General features: G+C 42.1%; 9 protein-coding genes across 9 annotated transcripts; 5 read left to right on the plus strand and 4 right to left on the minus strand.

Moving 5' to 3' along the window:
* Nucleotides 1-378: 378 nt before the first annotated feature.
* Nucleotides 379-1,191, plus strand: RhiXN_12236 (uncharacterized protein; the record flags this gene model as incomplete). Its single annotated transcript, XM_043332051.1, has 1 exon — nt 379-1,191. The coding sequence occupies one exon, from the start codon at nt 379-381 to the stop codon at nt 1,189-1,191; it is 813 nt and encodes a 270-aa protein (XP_043186812.1).
* A 105-nt stretch (nt 1,192-1,296) lies between these two features.
* RhiXN_12237 (Zinc finger, CCHC-type) lies at nt 1,297-1,920 on the plus strand (the record flags this gene model as incomplete). The annotated part of the gene is made up of 2 exons (XM_043332052.1): nt 1,297-1,539; nt 1,594-1,920. 2 exons carry the CDS (start codon nt 1,297-1,299, stop codon nt 1,918-1,920), a joined length of 570 nt encoding a protein of 189 aa, XP_043186813.1.
* A 404-nt stretch (nt 1,921-2,324) lies between these two features.
* On the plus strand, nt 2,325-5,360 carry RhiXN_12238 (Retrotransposable element Tf2 protein; the record flags this gene model as incomplete). Its single annotated transcript, XM_043332053.1, has 3 exons — nt 2,325-2,722; nt 2,750-4,203; nt 4,249-5,360. The coding sequence occupies 3 exons, from the start codon at nt 2,325-2,327 to the stop codon at nt 5,358-5,360; spliced, it is 2,964 nt and encodes a 987-aa protein (XP_043186814.1).
* A 4,687-nt stretch (nt 5,361-10,047) lies between these two features.
* On the minus strand, nt 10,048-10,332 carry RhiXN_12239 (Transposon Tf2-7 polyprotein; the record flags this gene model as incomplete). Its single annotated transcript, XM_043332054.1, has 2 exons — nt 10,048-10,200; nt 10,231-10,332. 2 exons carry the CDS (start codon nt 10,330-10,332, stop codon nt 10,048-10,050), a joined length of 255 nt encoding a protein of 84 aa, XP_043186815.1.
* Nucleotides 10,333-11,444: 1,112 nt separating this feature from the next.
* On the plus strand, nt 11,445-12,782 carry RhiXN_12240 (Transposon Tf2-1 polyprotein; the record flags this gene model as incomplete). The annotated part of the gene is made up of 1 exon (XM_043332055.1): nt 11,445-12,782. One exon carries the CDS (start codon nt 11,445-11,447, stop codon nt 12,780-12,782), a length of 1,338 nt encoding a protein of 445 aa, XP_043186816.1.
* A 401-nt stretch (nt 12,783-13,183) lies between these two features.
* Nucleotides 13,184-16,324, plus strand: RhiXN_12241 (Transposon Tf2-7 polyprotein; the record flags this gene model as incomplete). Its single annotated transcript, XM_043332056.1, has 1 exon — nt 13,184-16,324. The coding sequence occupies one exon, from the start codon at nt 13,184-13,186 to the stop codon at nt 16,322-16,324; it is 3,141 nt and encodes a 1,046-aa protein (XP_043186817.1).
* Nucleotides 16,325-17,256: 932 nt separating this feature from the next.
* RhiXN_12242 (uncharacterized protein) lies at nt 17,257-17,784 on the minus strand (the record flags this gene model as incomplete). The annotated part of the gene is made up of 1 exon (XM_043332057.1): nt 17,257-17,784. The coding sequence occupies one exon, from the start codon at nt 17,782-17,784 to the stop codon at nt 17,257-17,259; it is 528 nt and encodes a 175-aa protein (XP_043186818.1).
* Nucleotides 17,785-18,228: 444 nt separating this feature from the next.
* RhiXN_12243 (Retrotransposable element Tf2 protein) lies at nt 18,229-18,711 on the minus strand (the record flags this gene model as incomplete). The annotated part of the gene is made up of 1 exon (XM_043332058.1): nt 18,229-18,711. The coding sequence occupies one exon, from the start codon at nt 18,709-18,711 to the stop codon at nt 18,229-18,231; it is 483 nt and encodes a 160-aa protein (XP_043186819.1).
* A 141-nt stretch (nt 18,712-18,852) lies between these two features.
* On the minus strand, nt 18,853-21,742 carry RhiXN_12244 (Retrotransposable element Tf2 protein; the record flags this gene model as incomplete). The annotated part of the gene is made up of 2 exons (XM_043332059.1): nt 18,853-19,660; nt 21,180-21,742. The coding sequence occupies 2 exons, from the start codon at nt 21,740-21,742 to the stop codon at nt 18,853-18,855; spliced, it is 1,371 nt and encodes a 456-aa protein (XP_043186820.1).
* Between the last annotated feature and the right edge of the window lie 9 nt (nt 21,743-21,751).

A 21,751-nucleotide genomic window follows, 5' to 3' on the forward strand; every position in this document is an offset into this window, starting at 1 on the left:
TCAACAATATTGACCATATATTAGTGGGTTGTATCAACAATCTTGAAGAACATATTGCTTGCATTGAAGAACCCGGGCTACTCCAAACCATTGCCCATATCAAGCATCACAAATCCTTTGCTGAGCGCCTCAACAACATCTACAAGGCTGATCTTCAAGAACAAAAAAATCTTATCTCTAACCTCAAAGCCCACAATTGCAACTTAGCTCTCACTATTGAAGAGCAAGAAAGGCTTATCGAGGAAAAAGATAGATTATTAGTTGAGAAAGAGTTGGAATTGGACAATTTCCATTGTTCCATCCAGGACATCACCCAAGACGGAAAAGGGAGAATCCATTATTACAAGGAATATGAGTTTTTTGCAGTCTCACATGACAATGCCTGGTTTGGGCAAGATGGGAGAGACTGATTTGACTCCCTCTCAAATCCAATTGGGGTGGTCTGCCCCTTCTTCTCGAACACATACTCCTGCCCCTGCAGCTGTGCCGCCACATGTATATTCCCCCATGTCTTTTGAACATATGTCTGATTGTGAATTATTAAATATGGTCGCCCAAAATATGATTGTTCTAAAAAAAGAGTTCTTGCAATTACAAGGCGCTTATGAAGCGCAACATGATCAAATAGCGTTACTAAGGGCTGAACTCAAAGAACATCAAGACCAATCACGTAATCAACATATCTTCTACTCAACCCAAATCCAAGGAGCCGCTACTTCTATTCAGGCTGTGCAAGATCAGCTTATCCATCTATCTCCCTCTCAATCTACAGGCCCTCCTCCCCCACCTCCACCTGCTGGCACTAGTACAGCCACAAACATCCCTCCTGTCCCCGCAACATCTTCCTCCAATCTAAAATTTGCTAAACCAAACAAATTTGGTGGCAAGAAGGAAGACGCCCTAAATTTCATTATTGCCTGTCAGGCTTATATAAGAGCAAAAGGGGCCAACCAATCCCACGAAGAAAAAATTTTATGGGTTACATCATACTTTGAGGGAGCGGCTGAAGACTGGGTTTGCCCATATAAAGAAAGGAAGGTATTTAGGGGTGAAACGGTCCCCTTATTAGAAGATATCAATGTATTTTGGGCCGAATTCACCAAACATTATGTGGACACCAATTGTGATGAAAAATATCGCCAAAAATGGAACAATTTGCAACAGAAGGCTTCAGTGCAGGAATACACTTGAGAATTCCAACAATACTCTGTATCCTTGGGCTATAGCAATGAAACCTTGCATGACAAATACTACGATGGCCTCAAAAATGACATCAAGGACATCATGCTCTCCACCATGTTCCAATGGCGTCGCGCCACAGCTCAACAAGTTTATGATAAGGCAGAGGAGATTGCAAATCATATCGAATCCACTCGCCTGTCCAATCCGTCGGTCTCCACTATTCGCGCCCCTTCCTCTGCTACCCCCACTCCCACTTCCAACCCCACTCCCATTTGTACTCGTCTTAATGTTGGGGACAATGTTTACATGATTGATCCCACCACTTGTCGCGCCAAGAAAGGCGCTATCACTTCCATTGTTTGAACAACCTCCGGCAACATGCCAAATGTTAGATGGAATGGGGAAACAAAGGATACTATGATTCCCTTCCCATCTTTAAAAAAGGATGAGTGCCCTGCTGCTGCTGCCCCAGTAAAGCCTATTATTGCCCCCGTCCCTGTTTTAGCTTCAAATTCTAAGGGCCCAGGCCCCATGGACCTTGATGGAAGGGGCTTTACAAATCTCACCTGTCATGTATGCGGCGGTAAAGGCCACTTTGCACGCAATTGTCCTTCAAAACCCATGTCTGGACATGTGGCTAACGTCGAATGGTCTTGGGAAAGGCCTAAAGAAGAAAACCAAATTGAAGTTGTCTCTGATGAGGAGGAGTTGGGAAAAGGAAAAGCCAAGGCCAACTAAGGAGTAAGGCACTTGGCTGTATGCTTGCGGATTTGCACCATGTAAACAATAATCTTGAAATATTCTCATTATGTAATTCCTCTCAAATATATGCATTGTTTACTGCAAATCCGTGCAAATCTCCTAAAACTCAAAAATCAAGCTTCTTGGCTAAACCTTTTCAGGGGAAAGCCATGATTGACTCAGGAGCAACTTCTTGCTTCATCCACCCCCGCTTAGTAGAAACATATCGACTTCACGCTTATCAACATCAAATTCCAAAAAAACTACGTGTCATAGATGGCCGAGAAATTGACTCTGGCCAAATTACCCATTTCACTTGCTTCAAGTGTACCATTGGCAGTCATACTGAAGAATTAGAATGCCACATTTCAAACATTGGCAATCATCAACTAGTTCTAGGAATGTCATGGCTGAAAAAGCACAATCCCCAGATTTCATGGGAAAAGCACACCCTTGTTTTTAACTCATTATACTGTTCCAATAATTGTTTATTGGTACCTGCTGTCTTGGAACTTAAGGCAACAGAAGAAATCCCTATTCCCTATCAGGAATTTTCCAAGGTCTTTTCTGAGGAAGAATCATCCAAATTGCTGCCTCATTGCCCTTATGATATTGCTATTGAATTACTTCCTGACGCAAAACCCCGACATGGCCCCATATATAGTTTAGGCCCAAGGGAAGATGCAGAACTTAAGGAAACCATTGAGAAACAACTCAAGGCTGGCCTGATTTGCCCATCTAAATCCCCAATGGCTTCTCCAATTCTATTTGTCAAAAAAAAGAATGGGAAACTACGCATGTGTGTGGACTATTGACGCCTGAACAGCATGACCAAAAAGAATGTATATCCCTTACCTTTGCCACAGAACCTTATTGAGAAGCTACAAGGTGCCAAGATCTTTAGTAAATTTGATCTCAAGGCAGGATATAATTTAGTCCGGATAAAAGAAGGTGACAAATGGAAAACAGCCTTCAAAACAAAATACGGACTATTTGAGTACTTGGTTATGCCCTTTGGGTTAACAAATGCGCCGGCGGCTTTTCAAGATATGATGAATGAGATATTCAGGGACCTTCTAGATGTTTATGTCATCATATACCTGGATGATATCCTAGTCTTCTCCATGAACAAAAAAGATCATGAAACTCATGTGCAAGAAGTATTAAAAAGACTACAGGATAACAATCTCTTCTGCAATATCAAAAAATGCCATTTCCATGTCAAGAAAATCAATTATCTAGGGTTTATCATATCAGAATTTGGCGTAGAGGTTGATCAAACTAAAGTCACTGATGCAATGAACTGGTTGACTCCAAAGAATGTCAAAAATATCCAAGAATTTCTGGGATTTGTAAATTTCTATAGACAATTCATTCCTAATTTTGGCAACCTGGCACGACCTCTATATAATTTGCTCAAAAAGGATAATACCTGGAAATGGGGACCGCCAGAACAAGGATCTTTTGATAACCTGAAAAAATGTCTCACTTCAGCACCTTTGCTTCTACAACCGGATACCACAAGGCAATTCTATGTGGAATGCAACGCTTCAGACTATGCAACAGGAGCCATATTATCCCAACGCAATTCTGAGGGAAAGTTGGCCCCTGTGGCATACCTGTCAAAATCCTTGTCCCCAGCCAAAAAGAACTACAATATTTTTGACAAGGAATTATTAGCAGTCATTAGGGCATTTAAGGAATGGCGCCATTTGCTAGAAGGATCCAAATTACCAGTCCAAGTTCTAACAGATCATAAGAACTTAGAATATTTTTCCACGTCCCAATCCCTGAATAAACGCCAGATTAGATGGGCCAACTTCCTAGTTGATTATAACTTCCAAATCATTTATAGGCCTGGAGCACAGAATAAAAAGGCAGACATCCTCTCACAACGCTATGATTTGGTACCCCTTGAAGGGGGGGTAGAGAACCAGGTTCTCCTGAAACCGGAACTTTTTGTTTCAGCTATTACCCCAGATCAGGAAATCAATGACCTAATCGGCAAGGCAATTTATGAGGATGCCTGTCTGAAAGAAATCCTACACAAACTTCAGGACAAGGAAAAGGTCACAAATTGGGAACTAAAAGAAGGGTTACTATGGCACCAAGGGAAAATCTTTGTACCTAAGGATAATACTATTAGAAACCTTATCTTGGAATCTAGGCACGACGCATTAGCTGCAGGACATCCGGGACAAGCCAGAACTTTAGAACTTGTCTCAAGGAATTATTATTGGCCATCCATGAAAAAGTTTGTCAACTCCTATGTCAGCCACTGTGAAACTTGTATTTGATCAAAACCAACCAATCAATTACCTGTAGGCCTGTTAAAACCATTGCAAATTCCTGAACGGCCCTGGGAAGACATTGCTTATGATATGATTGTGGGACTACCGGTTTCAGAAGGTTTCAATGCTATCCTGACGGTGATTGATCGATTCTCAAAAATGGTCCACTTCATTCCCACCCAATCCACGTTGTCAGCCATTGACATTGCCAACCTATTTATCACATACGTATGGAAGCTACACGGCCTCCCCAAAAGCACAGTCTCAGATAGAGGTCCCACATTTAACGCCAAATTCATTTGTCATCTCTATAAAAGGCTGGACATTAAGCCAACATATTCCACGGCGTATCATCCTCAGACAGATGGACAGACTGAGCGCATACAAAGAGAAGCCAAGATCTTTATACGTATGTTTGGGAATCATTGCCAATCAGATTGGGTAGCATTACTACCATTGGCTGAATTTGCTCTAAACAATTTGAAGCAAACTTCCACAGACAAATCCCCCTTCCAAATTTGTTATGGCTATAATCCAAGATTTTTGGTTGGTCAAAAATCAGAAGAGGTAGTTCCAAACGCAGACCAACATGCAGAATTTTTGGAAAAAGGATACAATGAAGTCAAAGCAGCTCTATCCTTATCCCAAGAAAGAATGAAGTACTTTTATGATCAAAGACATAAGGACAAAGATGAAATTCAAGTAGGAGACAAGGCCTGGCTGAGTCATCAAAATAAATCCACAGATAGACCCTCAATGAAACTCAGCCATAAAAAATTAGGACCCTACTTAGTAATTGAAAGAATAGGATCACACGCATACAAACTTCAATTACCCCACACTATGCGCATACATCCTGTGTTCCATATCAATCTTCTTACTAAATTTCATCCTGACCCTCACGGACGCAACCCTCCCCAACCTGCACCCATTGTCACAGAAGAAGGAGAGGAGGAATATGAGGTTGAAAAAATCTTGGATAGTAAATGGAAGGGATGCGGTAAATCAAGGAAACTCTGGTATCTGATTAAGTGGAAAGGATATGACAAAGGAAGCAATTCCTGGGAACCAATTGATAATGTGGCCAATGCCAAGGAGGCAAAAGAAGAGTTCCATAAGGAGTACCCTGATGCAGTTGGAGCTTGAAGAAGGGGTAATGTCATGACCTCCATTGGCATGACATGATTTTATACTATTTTCTACCTTTTTTCCGAGATAGTTTCCTTTTTTGGTATATATGACTCATCAAGATCACGTGACATATTTGATATATGATGTGAAATTGTAATTGACTCACTATTTAGTACTGTTGTTTTTGATGTGGCTCTCCTCATGTATATAAGCCAGGTCAAGTTGCCGCTAAAACAGCAAGACTTGACCTCTTTGTCAATTCACCTGAGTTCTTACCTACCCATTGCCCTGCTCCCTTGTTGAGCCTAGTGCACTTTACTTAAGCATCACTCACCAGGCCTTTGTTGCCCTCTACCCTACATCATACCCCCTGGGCCTTTGTTGCCCCTCTTGTTCTCATAGTCCATTGGTGATAGGGCCACGGACTTTAAGCCTACTTGTATCATAGGTCCAAGCTTAGTTGTGACACCTTAGGCCTGAGAGGTGTGATGAGTCTGAAGAGTGGGGTAAGCAATATACTACTGATGTCTCCAGCTACTTAGCTGGACTTCTGAAACCTGTCTGTGATGAGAGACAAGGTAAAATCAACTTGGGGACTCCAAGCAATTTTCCTGCTGTATATATATGTCAAGGGGAGCTATCTACATGGTCTGTGCTTGTGAGAAAAGAAGAGTCTGTATGAAATAAGAAGTGTGCTGCAGGCTGTGCAGAAGCATGGATTTCTCCTAAGCGCCCTTGGCATGGCATCTCAGTGTGGCATCTTGGCATGGTAAGCACCAAGATCATGTGATCAAAAAACAAAAGGTAATGAGATTGTAAAAAATACTAGAAATATAAGAAAAATTGTCCAAATCCAATGGTATAGTTAAAAGGGTGTAACAGTTCTTATTTTATATAGTTAAGCTTCTTTTCCCACACACATTGTATTTGTAATTAGCTCTCTCTGTAATATAAGGAGGTCAACCAACCATGGTAACAACCAGGTCAATTACCTCTTGTTGCATCCTACTAAGTGTACAAGGTGTTAAGAGTTGTGTAAGTACAGGAGTAAGAAAGAATCACTATATACAAAATGTGTTGTACACCACTATAAGGTGGGTACTTGCTAGTGGGACAGGCGCTTGGGGCTGTACTACTACAGACAAAGCTTATCTGTTGTACACCACTGTAAGGTGGGTACTTGCTAGTGGGGAGGGCGCTTGTGGCTGTACTACTACACAGCTTATGTAATCTAACTACCTAAGGCTACTAACTAACTATACTACATTGCTTATGGTGACAAGCAACTAACTACTGTCAATGCAAGGGGGCCAGAGGCCTGGAGGTGTGGTGAGTGAGGTAAAAGGGGGTAAGTGACTTCTGACAATTGGAGGCTGGCTACTTAGCTGGCTGGATAACTTCTCTAGTGAATAAGAGACAAGGTAAAATTGACTTGGGATCTCCAAGCAATTTTCCTGCTGTATATATGTTAAAAGGAGCACTATCTACATGGTCTGTGCGCATGAGAGAAAGAAGAGTACATGTGAAAAAGAAGCATGCTGCAGGCTGCGCAGAAGCATTGATTTTCTCCTAACTGCCCTTGGCACAGCATCCTGGCGCAACATCTTGGCATGATAAGTGCCAAGATCATGTGATCAAAAACAAGAGATACAAGGTTCGGAAAAAATACTAAAAATAAGAGAAAAATCAGGCAAATCTGTCCTAGACATCAGTGAGGGGCGTTGAGGAGGCAGGCGCTTACAGCCGTATCTAACTAAGTATGAGTTGCTTAAGGCAACGGGTAAGCTACCTACAACAATGTCCAACTATACTATGGTGTCCAAGCCTGTAATGGCAATGGTGAACTAGCTAAGTACAACTGAGAAGCTGCTTAAGGCAGTGTAGACAAATGGGGCTAAGTGGTTACTGGACCTAAGGTCCTTGTACAGTGGGGTGATGCAACAAGAGGTAATTGACCTGGGTGTTACCATGGTTGGTTGGCCTCCTTATATATTACAAGAGTACGCTAATTACAAATACATGGGTGTGGGAAAAGAAGCGTATCATATGGCAATAAGAACCCTGCTCTGCAGTCAGCCTTACTCATGCATACGTGTCACTGACGTATCATAGTGATGTCATCAGGTGGAGGTGGCCATGTATGCTGAGTAAGCACAGATGGAGACATGGCTTGGCGCTTAGTGTATGATATAAGCGCCAAGGTCACATGATTGAAAATGTTGTTTGTTCAAGTTTGTTTAAATTTGAGAAAATCAGAATAAATTCCGTGGTATTGACTGTGTCTACAACAAAATCCAGTGGTATATGTTAAGGGGGTGTAACATTGCCCCCCCCTTAATGGCTCTTGGCAGAGTCTGTTATAGATAGGGAGAATAAGTGAAAAATAAAATACTCTAAAGAAGAAAGAAAGAGACTAAAAGAAGGGAAAAGACAAATAAGGTAACTGTCTAACTATAAAAGGTAGAAAATTTAGGAAGATAAGTAATAAGAGAAATATATTGTTATGTATCACACAATTTTGCATTCACAGCTCACCATCCACAATAATCTGTATATATCTGACTTTCTGATTTAATGGCCATTTGACTCCTATTTTCCATTATTTCTGTCATTACTCTATGTAACGCTCATATCGACTGTATGTGTTACATATCGTTCAATAGAGCTCCTTCCGCTCGTTCTAACGCTGCCTGTCACGTGCTCATACGATAAGATCTCATGGAGATGTTAGCTTCACAAGATTCTATCTATGTGGCTCAAGTACCTTACTAATCATTATATTTGTATCTTTACATCTAGCTCATCACATGACTAGCTCTAACTTGGGAAATGAACCTTATTCCTAGCTTAGTTGAGTCATACCTCTCATGAGATTACTAAGGTTCTCCTTATCTAGTAATTTCTAGTGGCACTGCAAATCCTGCTTATGAGTCATTCTGCTTGCCACCAGAATGACTCACACTAATGACTCACTCTAAGTGCTCATTGGCTGCCAAGCATTTCTTGATAGACTGAGTCATGTATTTAGATGTTTCTATTTTTTAACTAATTGCAGTTCAACCCAAGAGCAGTCACATTCCATCCTAGTCATATCTGTGCCTTCCCACCCACCAATCAAAGTCTTAGGAAGCACAGTCCTAAGCAAGTCATATTCATACTCTGACTAGGTGAATGACTCAGTAACCTTGCCACTCTAGGGTATAAAAGGGGACTCTTGCATACCCTTGGAGGGCACCCACCCTTCACTCTTACCACTCACTGTTACTGTTGACTGTCACTCTTGGGTTTGGGCTTGCCCCCCTCAATTGTGTGATATTTTGTGCCTCAAGATTTCAAATAACTTAAACTTGTATAAGTGGATCTCCCAAGTACCCATAGTGTGGAAAGGTTGTAGACCTGATACAGAGTTCTTAGGTTAAGTGAACAGAAGGCAATCATCCTTAAAGAAGGATATATACTAAGTAACCAGTTAGTTCCTGCAACTAGGAGTGAAACTTACATAACTATATCTGCCAAAGGGAACCTGAGCCAGTACTCTTGCTCTTACAGAAATACTTACTAAGACACTTTACACTGAGAAAAGATATATCTGTAGTTGATTGTATTCAAGATAACTAGACCCAGAGAACCCTAAAGAAGCTACTTCTTTACTTAGCTTGGAAATTGGGAAATCTTCCAACACAGACTCTGCTCAGCACCAGAGTCTCAACTTCTTTTCCCCCAATTTACAACATATATGCTAGTGAAATTAGAGTATATTAGAGTGGTTAGTTATCTTGCTAGAAGAGCAAGGTGGTTAGTATCAGGGTGATCCCTACCAATAACCAGTAATGAGCGTATTACTGTTCAGCAGGCAATGCAAGGTACAAGCGAAGTAGTATAAAACCTAAATGTCAGTCTCTGGAACTCACTGTAATTTAATTGAGAATTATGGAAATTTATTTCCTTGTCCTTGACGGTGCACAAGGGGGTAAAGGCGTTGTGGAAGCACCAAACACTTAGCAGACAGCTAGGAAGTCTTGGCAGGGTCGCACTTAAGCTGGTTCTAGGTTCCCTGTATAGGTTGGGACCGTCCTAGAGGCTATATGCGCCAAACTTAAGAGCTTTAGGCTGAATTACTATGTATGATACTTAAGAAAATCAATAGAAGTCTTTGAGAGTCACACTAGGCTGAGGGAGGATGGTAAAAAAGAGATGCATTCAAAAAGGCCAGCTCAAGGGGCTATTTATACCCTTGGAGGCCTGTGATTACTATATACAGTAGGGTGAAGAAACTAATGTACATGACATGATGAACAGAGCTAGGATGTGAGGTGAGAGCCTGTCTCCTAAAGCTATGCCTTATAAGAGTTAGTCTCTAGTTCTATAAATATTCTTTCCCCACTAAAATACATAAGGGAAAGACTGAAACAAGTAGCTCCCATAGCAGGGCCTAGGCCTCAACTCCCAGCTACTGAGGATAGTAGCTTTTGAGAAAGCATAATGCTGACTTAAGTACTATAGTTTAATTAGTCCTAAGATATTAAGCCTTTTCTTTAATAAAGCGGTATCTCCCTTAATACCTCATGTATTTACATGATTAAAAATAGTAGAATATACAGAAAAATTCAGCAAATCTTACTATATACTTCCCAAGTACTCATTAAGGAGATTTCAACGCCAATTTCCGTTTGCTTACTTTGCCATTCTTTACTATAGTATTCTAATCCATAACAGAGTCACAAGCCTTTTTCAGTTGTGCTTTGTTGAAGTGGTGTATCTCTTCCTGGCTATGTTCCAATAGCTCCTCCAGTTCCCATGAGTTATCTTCCAGGCCATAACCTTTCCATTTGATTAAATAGAACCATTTTCCTTTCTGTCTTTTGGAATCCAGAATTTGTTCTACTTTGTACTCCTCTTCTCCTTCTATTGTTTCAGGAGGAGGTTGGTCTGGGAGCATCTGACTGGGGGACTTGTGCAACTTGGAGAGAAGCCCTACATAGAACATGTTGTGGATTTTGAGGGTGTTGTACACCACTGTAAGGTGGGTACACGCTAATAGGGGCAGGCGCTTAAGGCCGTACTACTACAAGCTACTTATGTAATCTAACCTACTAGGCTATACTAATACTGCGTGAGGCAGTCTACTACTGACTATTGTCATGCCCTAGAGGCGTGACCACCTTAAAATCCACTAAGTCGAAGAAATAGTGAATATATGCGCTATTTTCATGAAGATTTATGGATATATGCATCTTTATGCTATTTAGGCGCTGAGCGCTTATTATGTAATCTCATCACATGACCTTTAGTCATGTGATCTTGTTTTCTTATCTCTGGTCATGTGACCTTATCTTTGTTATGATGTTTGCACATGTAATTACTCTTCCCCTTCTCTGTGAATATATAAGGAGGGTTCTGAGAGCCTTAAGCCTCAGAACTCGACCTCTTATCCCTTCCAACACTACCTACCCTTGGCATACAATCAGGTGCACCTTGAGTGTAATAGTCCCTGCCTTGGTTTTAGCCCTGCTATCTTAATAGCATAGTGCACTTTACTTAAATAGGTCTTGTCCTACCCTTCCCTGGCATTGCCTTGAGCTTTGTTAGGTCCTACTAGTTGATAAGTCCTATATTAGGCAATAACTAGTTAGGTTTTACCTCTTGGTAGTTGTTGGCTCTGACATTAGGTCAAGTTCTTCATCACCAACCCTTGTGGGCTATTAGGGTGTTAGTACTGGCACAACCCATCAAGAACCAGTGATCCAGCATAACCAGATAATAATCAAAACTGGTGATTGTTGCACTAGGGGGTTATTGTTACACGGCTAGCATTGCAAACGTCCACCCAAAAGTCTGCCACGACTTCTTCTGCGTCACAGACAGTCAAAGACCCGCTTGTGCAAAACCTGCCTCTGTATCACGCCCATCCAAGGCTTGTTGATCAGTTGTAAGGAGCATTCAATGCTAGGTATTGAGACAGTGATTAGCGTAAAGAATAAACTGTGAGCTTAGTGGGGCCAATCATCTAGCCTCCCATTTTTCCTAAACTAGTAGTGAAGTTGCCTTATTTAGCAAGGACACTATTTTAGTATCTATCCACATTCCTCTTTCTCCACTATGTCGACCCAACCCTCTACCTTTGTGCATGCCGACCCAAATGCGCTGTCTGTCCCCACCAATATCCAGGAGATACCTGCGTGGGCCCAGGAGATCAAAAACCTCCTCCTGGCTATGAATCAGAATCTTTCTCTGGTCATAGGACAAGCGGCTGCCCATCATACAGATATTGGCACCACTCAGGCTACCCTCAACAACCATGATAGTAGCATTACCAACCTTGACGCCCTCATTGTTAAACTTGGGGCTGATATTGCCAAAATAGGCACTGCTGCTGCTTCTGGTTCCTCCCTTGCCTTGGCTACCAAGGCTCCTAAACTTGCAACGCCAGACAAATTTGACGGGTCAGACAAAAACAAGGCAATCTCTTTCAGAGTTGCTGTATCTCATTATCTCAGGATTTCATATCCTGGCTCAACAGTGGATGAGCAAATCGCATTTATCATTTCCTGCCTGGATGGCAAGGCCCATGAGTGGCTTGAGCCCTACCTAGAAGAGGACGTTGTGAAAGGGAATCCTGTTTCCTGGCTCCACAATCTGGATGCCTTCTGGCTGCAATTCAATGCACGCTGGAATGTCCAAAATAGGACAGAGAACTTCCGCGCTAAATTGCGCACCCTTAAGCAAACCAAGGGAGTCCAAGATTATTACAAGGACTTCCAGACCTATTCTCAAGGTCTTGGTTACAACAATCCTTCTCTCAGGGACATGTTCTATGATGGCCTGTCCCACAAAATTAAGGAAACTCTCATGGTTCAAGATTATGACCATGCAGATGCCTCTGTAACTCTTGCAACTCTTGCAGAGAAGGCCCTTAAAGTGGATCAACGCCTAGAGCAGTTTGCGGCCCAGCACAAGGGTCCCTCTTCCTCTTCAAACCAATCTGGAAGCAAATCCAGCACTTCTACGTCAGCAGCAGCCCAGGGAGCGCCCAGGGATAAACTGTCTGTTGGGGAACAAGTGTATGCAATTGTGGATGGAAAGGCTAAGAAGGGGGTTCTACAAAAAATTGGCCAAAATGCCAAAGGGATTGCAGTTCCAATTGTTAAGTGGAATGATGGCACCACCATGGACGTTACCTTCAAAACTATCAAGAAGGATAACCACCCAGTCACTGCCACTTCCACTCCTGCTCCCAAGGCTTCCTCCTCCTCCTCTGCGCGCAACTCTGGTCCTTCCCCTATGGACTTAGACTCTGCCTCCTCAAAAGGCAAAAAACCTATTATATGCGCAACATGTGGAGGTAGGGGACACTATGCCAATCAATGCCCTTCCAAATCCTACTCTGGCCATGAGGCCCATATCTCTGAGGATGAGTTGGAAAATGGGGACCTCTGAACACTAATGGGAACAGTGTATCAGAGGGAAACAATGGACATTTAGATAGCTTGGAAATCTTTTCTGTAAATAATATATCTCCTTTAAATATATATTTTCAAGCATCTTGCGTTCAAAATGTTCCCAACCCTAAGGTTACCAAGAAAATGAAGCCCTTCTTTGGATGGGCTATGATTGATTCAGGTGCTTCATCTTGCTTCATACACAAGGACCTAATCAAACAATATGGTATACCTACTACAAAAAAGTCTGTACCACGTTGCCTTAAAGTGATTGATGGAAGAGACATTAGTTCTGGTTTGGTAGATTCAGAATGTATATTTACTTTAGAATTAGGTAGTCATAAAGAGGTTCTGAAATGTAACGTAGCTGATATAGGTAAACATAGCATAGTCCTTGGAATGTCCTGGCTCAAGTTACACAACCCTACTATAGATTGGCCTAATAAGCGTATCACTTTTAATTCTCAATATTGTAACAATTCTTGTCTTTCTATTTCTAATTCTATCCTGGGAAATGTCGGTGGAACTTCTAACCACCTTGAAGGCATACCAGAAGACTTAGGAGGTGTCAAGGTAATTGAACCTCTTGAAGGCATCCCTAGGGAAACTGGAGGTACTGTGGATTCTCCACTTGAAAGTATCCCAGTAGAACTGCGCAATTTTGCGGAGGTATTTTCTGAGGACATGAAGGTGACGGAACTGCCGCCGCACCGTCCTTTTGATTTAGGGATTGATTTAATCGATCCTGATAAACCTGTTAAGGCTATGGTATACCTCTTGAAGGCATCTGATGATGAGGAACTTAGAAAACTTCTTAAAGAACAATTGGACAAAGGATTGATTTGCCCATCCAAGTCCAAATATGGTTCCCCAGTTCACTTTGTCAACAAGAAAAATGGGAAAAGGCGTATGGTTGTGGATTATAGATCCCTAAATGCAAATACAGTCAAGAATGCGTACCCTCTACCTCTAATACAGTCTCTCATTGAGAAACTAAGGGGCGCAAAATACTTTTCCACCATTGACCTGAAATCTGGATATAACTTGGTCCGGATAAAGGAAGGTGATGAATGGAAGACTGCGTTTAAAACCAAATATGGCCTGTTTGAATACCTAGTCATGCCCTTTGGGTTATGCAACGCTCCTGCTGCATTTCAGCACTTCATGAATGAGATATTTAGGGACATATTGGATGTCTATGTAGTAGTATATCTAGACAACATCCTAATATTCTCAGAAAGCAGGGAATTACACACAAAACATCTCCAAGAGGTACTGAAAAGGCTGCAAGACAATGCATGCTACTGTAACCTGGAGAAGTGTAATTTCTATGCGTCTGAAGTAGATTACCTTGGTGTCATTGCCAATGGTGAAGGAGTGAAAGCAGACCCCAAGAAAATCACTCAAGCGGTTGATTGGGCAACACCGCGCTCTGTCAAAGGGGTTCAAGAGTTTTTGGGCTTTATAAATTTCTATAGACGCTTCATACATAACTTCTCAAAATTGGCACAACCCTTATACCAACTACTCCAAAAGAATATACCTTGGGAGTGGGGTGAACGCCAAGAAGTGTCTTTTAAAGCTCTTAAACAGGCTCTAATTGAATCCCCTGTCTTAATCCAACCCGATCCATACAAGGAGTTTTTCCTTGAGTGTGACGCCTCTGATTTTGCAACGGGCGCTGTCCTTAATCAAAAGGGCAGTGATGATAAATTACACCTGGTTGCATTCCTATCAAAATCCCTAGCAACTGCTGAAAGAAACTATGATATCTTTGATAAAGAGTTACTAGCAGTAGTAAGGGCTTTAAAGGAATGGCGTCACCTGCTGGAAGGAACAGTAATCCCTGTCAAAATACTGACAGACCATAAAAATCTGGAGTACTTCCAGACAAAAAGGGATCTGAACCAAAGGCAGTTAAGGTGGATGGGATTTTTGGCAGATTACAACTATAGGATTGTGTATAGGCCGGGCGCACAGAATAGAAAAGCAGATATTCTCTCTCGCCGTGAAGACCACAAGTCTGCGGTTAAAGAGGGGGGTGAAACCCCTGTGCTCATAAGCCCAGAGCTTTTTATTGCAGCTATTCAAACAGATAGTGACCTTAATGATCTAATAAGGGACGCTCTGCATGATGATAAAGCTGTATACAAAATCCTTAAATCCTTGGAAGAGGACATACCTGTTAAAGGATGGAAACTTGATAATGGCTTACTCTACTATCATGACCGGATTTATGTCCCTAATGAGCCAGAAATCAGGAAAGCCATCTTAGAAAGCAGGCATGATAACCCTTCCACTGGGCACCCAGGACAGTTCAGAACCCTAGACCTCCTTTCAAGGGACTACTACTGGTCAGGGATGAAACAATCTGTAACAAAATATGTCCAAGCATGCGATTCATGCATACGTAGCAAACACTCCAACCGGGCTCCTGAAGGTCTCCTTCAAAACATAGATTTACCCAATAAGCCCTGGGAGGAAATAACGTATGACTTGATTGTAGGACTCCCCACCTCAGAAGGATATGATGCAATATTAACAGTAGTGGACCGATTATCCAAAATGGTCCATTTTATACCAACGCACTCTGATGCTACTGCTGTCAATGTTGCAAATCTCTTTGTATCCTTTGTGTGGAAGTTACATGGGTTACCCAGGAAAACCATTTTGGACCAAGGCCCCCAATTTAATGCAAAATTCCTGAGACAAGTCTACAAGCGGTTGGGGATAGAACCACATTTCTCCACTGCATACAGACCACAAGTTGATGGACAAAGTGAACGTTTAAACCAGTTTGTGGAAATTTACCTACGCCACTACATCAACTATAGACAAACAGACTGGGTTGCATCACTACCACTTGCAGAATTTGCATACAATAATGGGAAACACTCAGGCTCCAAACACTCTCCCTTCTACATGTGCTATGGTTATAATCCAGACTTCACAGTTGGAAACACCAAAGAAAGCCATGTCCCCCAAGCCAACAACCTAGCAGACTTCCTGAAAGAAATCCAAACTGAAGCAAAAGCTGCTTTAGAAATTGCTGCAAGACAAAATGCGCAATACTATGATTTAAACAGAAGGGAAGCAACCAAGCTGGAAGTTGGTGATAAAGTTTATTTGAGTAGTGCCAACATCAAAACTTCAAGGCCTTCCCATAAGCTAGAACATAAGCGATTGGGGCCCTACAAGGTCTTGGAGAAAATTGGCAGGAACTCTTATAAACTGGATCTCCCTAAATCCATGAAAGTCCATCCTGTCTTCAACATTGCCCTATTACACAAAAAGCCAGTAGACAAGTATGACCGTGATCCAGTCCCACTCCCCCCAGTTGTCACAGCTGATGGAGAAGAGGAATATACTGTTGAAAGGATCCTAGACTCCAAGAAAGTGGGTCAACAAGTCAAATACTTGGTTAAATGGAAAGGGTATGGACCAGAGGATAACACATGGGAGCCCAAGGCCCACTTAGCCAATGCCCCTGAAAAATTGGCTAAGTTTCACCGTGAACATCCAGAGGCAGCTGGACCTTAACGGGGGGGAAGTGTCATGCCCTAGAGGCGTGACCACCTTAAAATCCACTAAGTCGAAGAAATAGTGAATATATGCGCTATTTTCATGAAGATTTATGGATATATGCATCTTTATGCTATTTAGGCGCTGAGCGCTTATTATGTAATCTCATCACATGACCTTTAGTCATGTGATCTTGTTTTCTTATCTCTGGTCATGTGACCTTATCTTTGTTATGATGTTTGCACATGTAATTACTCTTCCCCTTCTCTGTGAATATATAAGGAGGGTTCTGAGAGCCTTAAGCCTCAGAACTTGACCTCTTATCCCTTCCAACACTACCTACCCTTGGCATACAATCAGGTGCACCTTGAGTGTAATAGTCCCTGCCTTGGTTTTAGCCCTGCTATCTTAATAGCATAGTGCACTTTACTTAAATAGGTCTTGTCCTACCCTTCCCTGGCATTGCCTTGAGCTTTGTTAGGTCCTACTAGTTGATAAGTCCTATATTAGGCAATAACTAGTTAGGTTTTACCTCTTGGTAGTTGTTGGCTCTGACACTATGAGCAATGGGGGCCTTAGGCCTGGGAGGTGTGATGAGTGTAAACAAAGGGGTTATTGTCTGAGAACTGATGGGGGCTGGCTACTTAGCTGGCTGGGTGATCCTCCTCAATGAATATGAGACAAGGTAAAATTGACTTGGGGTCTCCAAGCAATTTCCCTGCTGTATATATAGACAAAACTACTAAGTACATGTGGTCTGTGTGTGTGTGAATAGAAGACTACATGTGAAATGAGAAGTGTGCTGCGGGCTGCGTAGAAGCGTGGATTTCTCCTAAGCGCCCTTGGCACAGCATCTTGGCGCGGCATCTTGGCATAATAAGCGCCAAGATCACGTGATCAAAAAACATAAGATAAAGAGTTTGTAAAAAATACTAAAAATATCAGAAAAATCAGGCAAATCCAGTGGTATAGGTTAGGAGGTTATAACAGAGGGATTCTGGCAGTTTTAGACGGTATGCATGGCTGGATATCCTTTCTGTGATCTCAAAAGGTCCTATTTGTCTAGGGTCCAATTTGTTTGAGTTGGATTGTAATTGGATGTTTTTTGCATCTAGCCAGACTCTCTCTCCAACATTGTAGTTGGGGATTGAGCCCTTAACTCCTGTCATGTGTTCCTTAGACATTCTTAAGGCTGATTCTGCCTCTTTCCATTCCCAGGCCAGTGTATCTGCTACATGGTCAGCCTCTGGGATGTTTGCTGGGACATTGGAGGGGTTCTTGACTGAATTCCTTCCATAGACCAGCTTGAAGGGGGTCTTTCTGGTGGATGCGTGTTTGGCATTGTTGTATGCATATTCTGCCAGGGGTAACCAGGTAGCCCTGTCATGCCCTAGAGGCGTGACCACCTGAGAATCCACTGAGTCAAAGAAATAGTGAATATATGCGCTATTTTCATGAAGATTTATGGATATATGCATCTTTATGCTATTTAGGCACTGAGCGCTTATTATGTAATCTAATCACATGACTCACAGTCATGTGATCATGTCTTTCTTATCTCTGGTCATGTGACCTTATCTTTGTTGTTATGTTTGTACATGTAATTACTCTTCCTCTCCTCTGTTGAATATATAAGGAGGGTTCTGAGAGCCTTAAGCCTCAGAACTCAACCTCTTATCCCCTTCCACACTACCTACCCTAAGACATACAATTAAAGAGTATTGCCTGAGAGCATACCAGTCCCTGTCAAAGGTTCCTTGCCCTGCTATCTTTATAGCATTAGTGCACTTTACTCTATTAGGTCTTGTCCTACCCCTTCCTGGCTTTGCCCTTGAGCATTGTTAGGCCCTACTAGCTGATAAGTCCTATATTAGGCAATAGCTGGTTAGGTTTACCCTCTGGTAGTTGTTGGCTCTGACAGCTCAGTCTGAGTGATCTGCTGTGACATAGGACCTGAGGTAGAACTTGATGAACTGGTTTACCCTTTCTGTTTGACCATTGGATTCTGGGTGATAGGCTGATGAGAAGGATGGTCTGATGCCTAGCTGTTGGTAGAGTGCCCTTAGAAACTTTCCTGTAAACATAGTCCCTCTGTCTGACACTGTTTTGACTGGTAACCCATGTAGTTTCCAGACATGTGTGACAAATAGGTCTGCCAGTCCTTTAGCTGATACCTTCTTTGAAGTAGGGATGAAGTGGCCAAATTTGGAGAAGGAATCTATGACCACCAGTATGGCATTGTGCCCTTGGGACTTGGGGAACCCTGTGATGAAGTTGTACAAGATGGTGTGGAACAGAAACAGGGGAACTTCTAAGGGTTTTAGGGCAATTGCTGGGGCATGAGCTCTCCAATTTGCTTGACAGGTAGGGCAGCATTTGACCCATTCCTTGGCAGAGGATTTCATTCCTGGCCACCAGTAATTCCAGCTCAATAACTCAAGGGTCCTTTATTGCCCTGGGTGGCCTGCCAGGGGGGAATCATGGAATTCTTTCAGTAGTTGTTCCTTGAGTGGTTCTGAGTCCAGGACAACTAGTTTTCCTTGGTACTATAGGAGGTCTTCCTCCCAGTTGTAGTCTCTGTATGCCTTCTGGATTGAGGGAGGCGCATTGTCTGCATCTTTGGTTAGGAATTGGATAATAGGCTCAATGGAAGGGTCCTCCCTTAGTTTGGAGCATATTTCTGTGACAATTTTGAATTCCTCCTTGGATGTGTTGGCAAATACTTCTGGTGGTAGCATGATCTCTGGTTCCTGTACTTTGTCCAAATAATCCAATCTTCTAGACAACGCATCTGGCTTTCCTGACTGTTTTCTTGGGCAATAATGTATCTCAAAATTGAAGTTGCTTAGGAATACGTGCCATTGGGCATGTCTTTGATTGAACATTCTTGCCTGCATCCAGTATTCCAAGTTTCTGTGGTTGGTGAAGACTTGAATTGGTTTGTTTGTGGCTTCCAGGAGTATGTGCCATTCTTCCAGGGCTTTGATTATTGCCAGAAGCTCCTTATCATGTGTATCATAGTTGGCTTTGGCACCTGAGAAGGACTTTGACATATATGCAACCAGGTGTAAGCAGTTATCTTCCCCTTGTTGGCTAAGTATTGCCCCCATGGCTACCCCTGATGCATCTGTTTCCAGGTAGTAAGGGAGCTCAGGGTTTAAGTGGATGAGTACTGGTGCCTTGGTGACTAGGGATTTCAGTTCCTGAAAAGCATGATCCTCTAGGTTGCCCCATGACCAGGGGGTTTCCTTCTTGGTGAGGTTGTGGAGAGGATGCGCAACAGAACTGAAGTTTGGGATAAACCGCCAAAGGTAGTTGACAAAGCCTAGGAAAGCCTGGGTCTGTTTGACTGTTCTAGGTTGGTGTTATGGATATGACATTTCTTCTTTAATCTGTACTTATTTTATTAATTACACTAGTAATCTCACAGTAAATAAATGAGATAAAGATGCGAACTAAGGTTTTCAAGGTCCCTCTATCCAATAGTGACCTTTACAAAACCTACAAAGCTCAGGAATACCCTTAATATGCAATGCCTTTTGCATATATGCTGTTTTCTCACTCATTTAAATATATATAAATTCAGCTGAGTAGATAAACAGTAACAAGTAATATTTCTCTTGTTTGTAGCATTTATTATTCAAGATTCTATCTTGTGGCTACACACAGAAATATTCAGGGTCCCCCCTGTCGCATAGGCAAGTGCTCCGGCGCTTAATCAGCCCTTAAGCGCCGACGCACTAAATGCGCCTTTTCTCCATCACCCGGGCATCTCACACTGCCGAATCACTTGCGCTTAGGTGCGCATGTTTGTGCGCTCCAGAACGCTGGGTCAAACTCCCAAAACGGACAACATTTGGCTGAGTTATGCCCCATTTACTGTAAGTACCCAATGCAGAGGTATCCTACCTTTGGGACTGTTTACTCCAAGGATGAAACACTTAGCCTTGGGACATCTAAGGACCCTCACAGGTAAATACTGCCTTGGGGCAAACATTGCCTTGGGGCAAATATTAGGATCTGTTGTTTGTTTACTATGTACCAAAGTATTGGCTCCCTCAAGTGTTTCAGTTGCCACATATACCTCCTGTACCCCCTCTTGGTATCAATCATGTATATACTTGTTTGTGCGCCTTCTCAGGGTATAAAAGGACCCTGTGAAGACGCTTCTAATGCATCCATTTATCCACTCTTATATATTGACATATACACACAAGCCTTTAACAGCTTATCTGCGCATTTACTCTAGTGATTGACTCACTGTAAATAGCATAGGAGGTTATTCGGCGCACTAAGACCATAGGCCAGTCCCAACAGACACAGGGTAACCTATTAGTGTACTTACTGCAACCCTGTGCCCCTTGACTGTCACAGTTGTTGAGTTCAACATTGAGTATAGTGCAACAATACTGTAAGGATTGTTGTGATTGAGTGATAGTGTTTCAATCCACCATACCCCTTATATTGTAGATAGCTTTATCTACAATATCTCATAAATCCTAGATATATTTTAGGTAAACCCCATAAGTCTTAAGTCTTACTTAAGCATATATAAGTCCTATACTTATTAGGCAAATCCTATAAATCCTGTACATTATTCAGGTAACTCTCTTACTTAAGGTACTATCCCAGAGACCTTAAGTATACATACCCTTAGTCACTTAGGCTTAAATAACATTAGTCTAAGGTACTATACATAACCAACCACCTGCACTTCATAGTTGCTAGACTATTTGTTAGGAGTTGTTATTCCTGATAACCTAGCCTATATTGTGCATATATTCTGTGCATATATTCTGATTCTTAATACTAGTTCTTAGTTATTCCCATATACATTTTGTATATAGTAATTCTTTCTTACTCCTGTACTTACACAACTCTTAACAGTTGGGGCCAAGATGTGACAGCCTTGATTTTCTTCTGGTCCATGGAGAATCCTGCTGGGGATATGACAATGCCCAGGTAATCAACTGTAGTGACATGGAAGTGGCACTTTGATAATTTGCAGAACAACTGATTCTTCATTAAGCATGAGAGGACTTCCCTAACATGAGTGGGACGGTCTTTAGGGTCCTCTGAGAAGATCAGTATGTTGTCTAGATAGATGACTATGGTAATGTCAATTAGATCCCTAAATAGGTTGTTTATGAAGTGTTGGAACGCTGCAGGGGCATTTGTGAGTCCAAAAGGCATGACAAGGTATTCAAATAGGCCATATTTAGTCTGGAAAGCTGTCTTCCATTTGTCTCCTTCCTTGATTTGGACATTGTTATATCCCCACCTCAGATCTAGCTTGCTGAAAATCTTAGCATGCCTTAGCTTTGCCATGAGGTCATCCTGCCTTGGGAGTGGATAAATATCCTTGTGTGTGATGTCATTGAGCTTCCTATAATCCACCACCAGCCATAAGGAACCATCTGCTTTTTTCACAAACATGACCAGGGC

Source organism: Rhizoctonia solani, chromosome 15 (assembly GCF_016906535.1).
Source record: "Rhizoctonia solani chromosome 15, complete sequence".
NCBI lineage: Eukaryota > Fungi > Basidiomycota > Agaricomycetes > Cantharellales > Ceratobasidiaceae > Rhizoctonia > Rhizoctonia solani.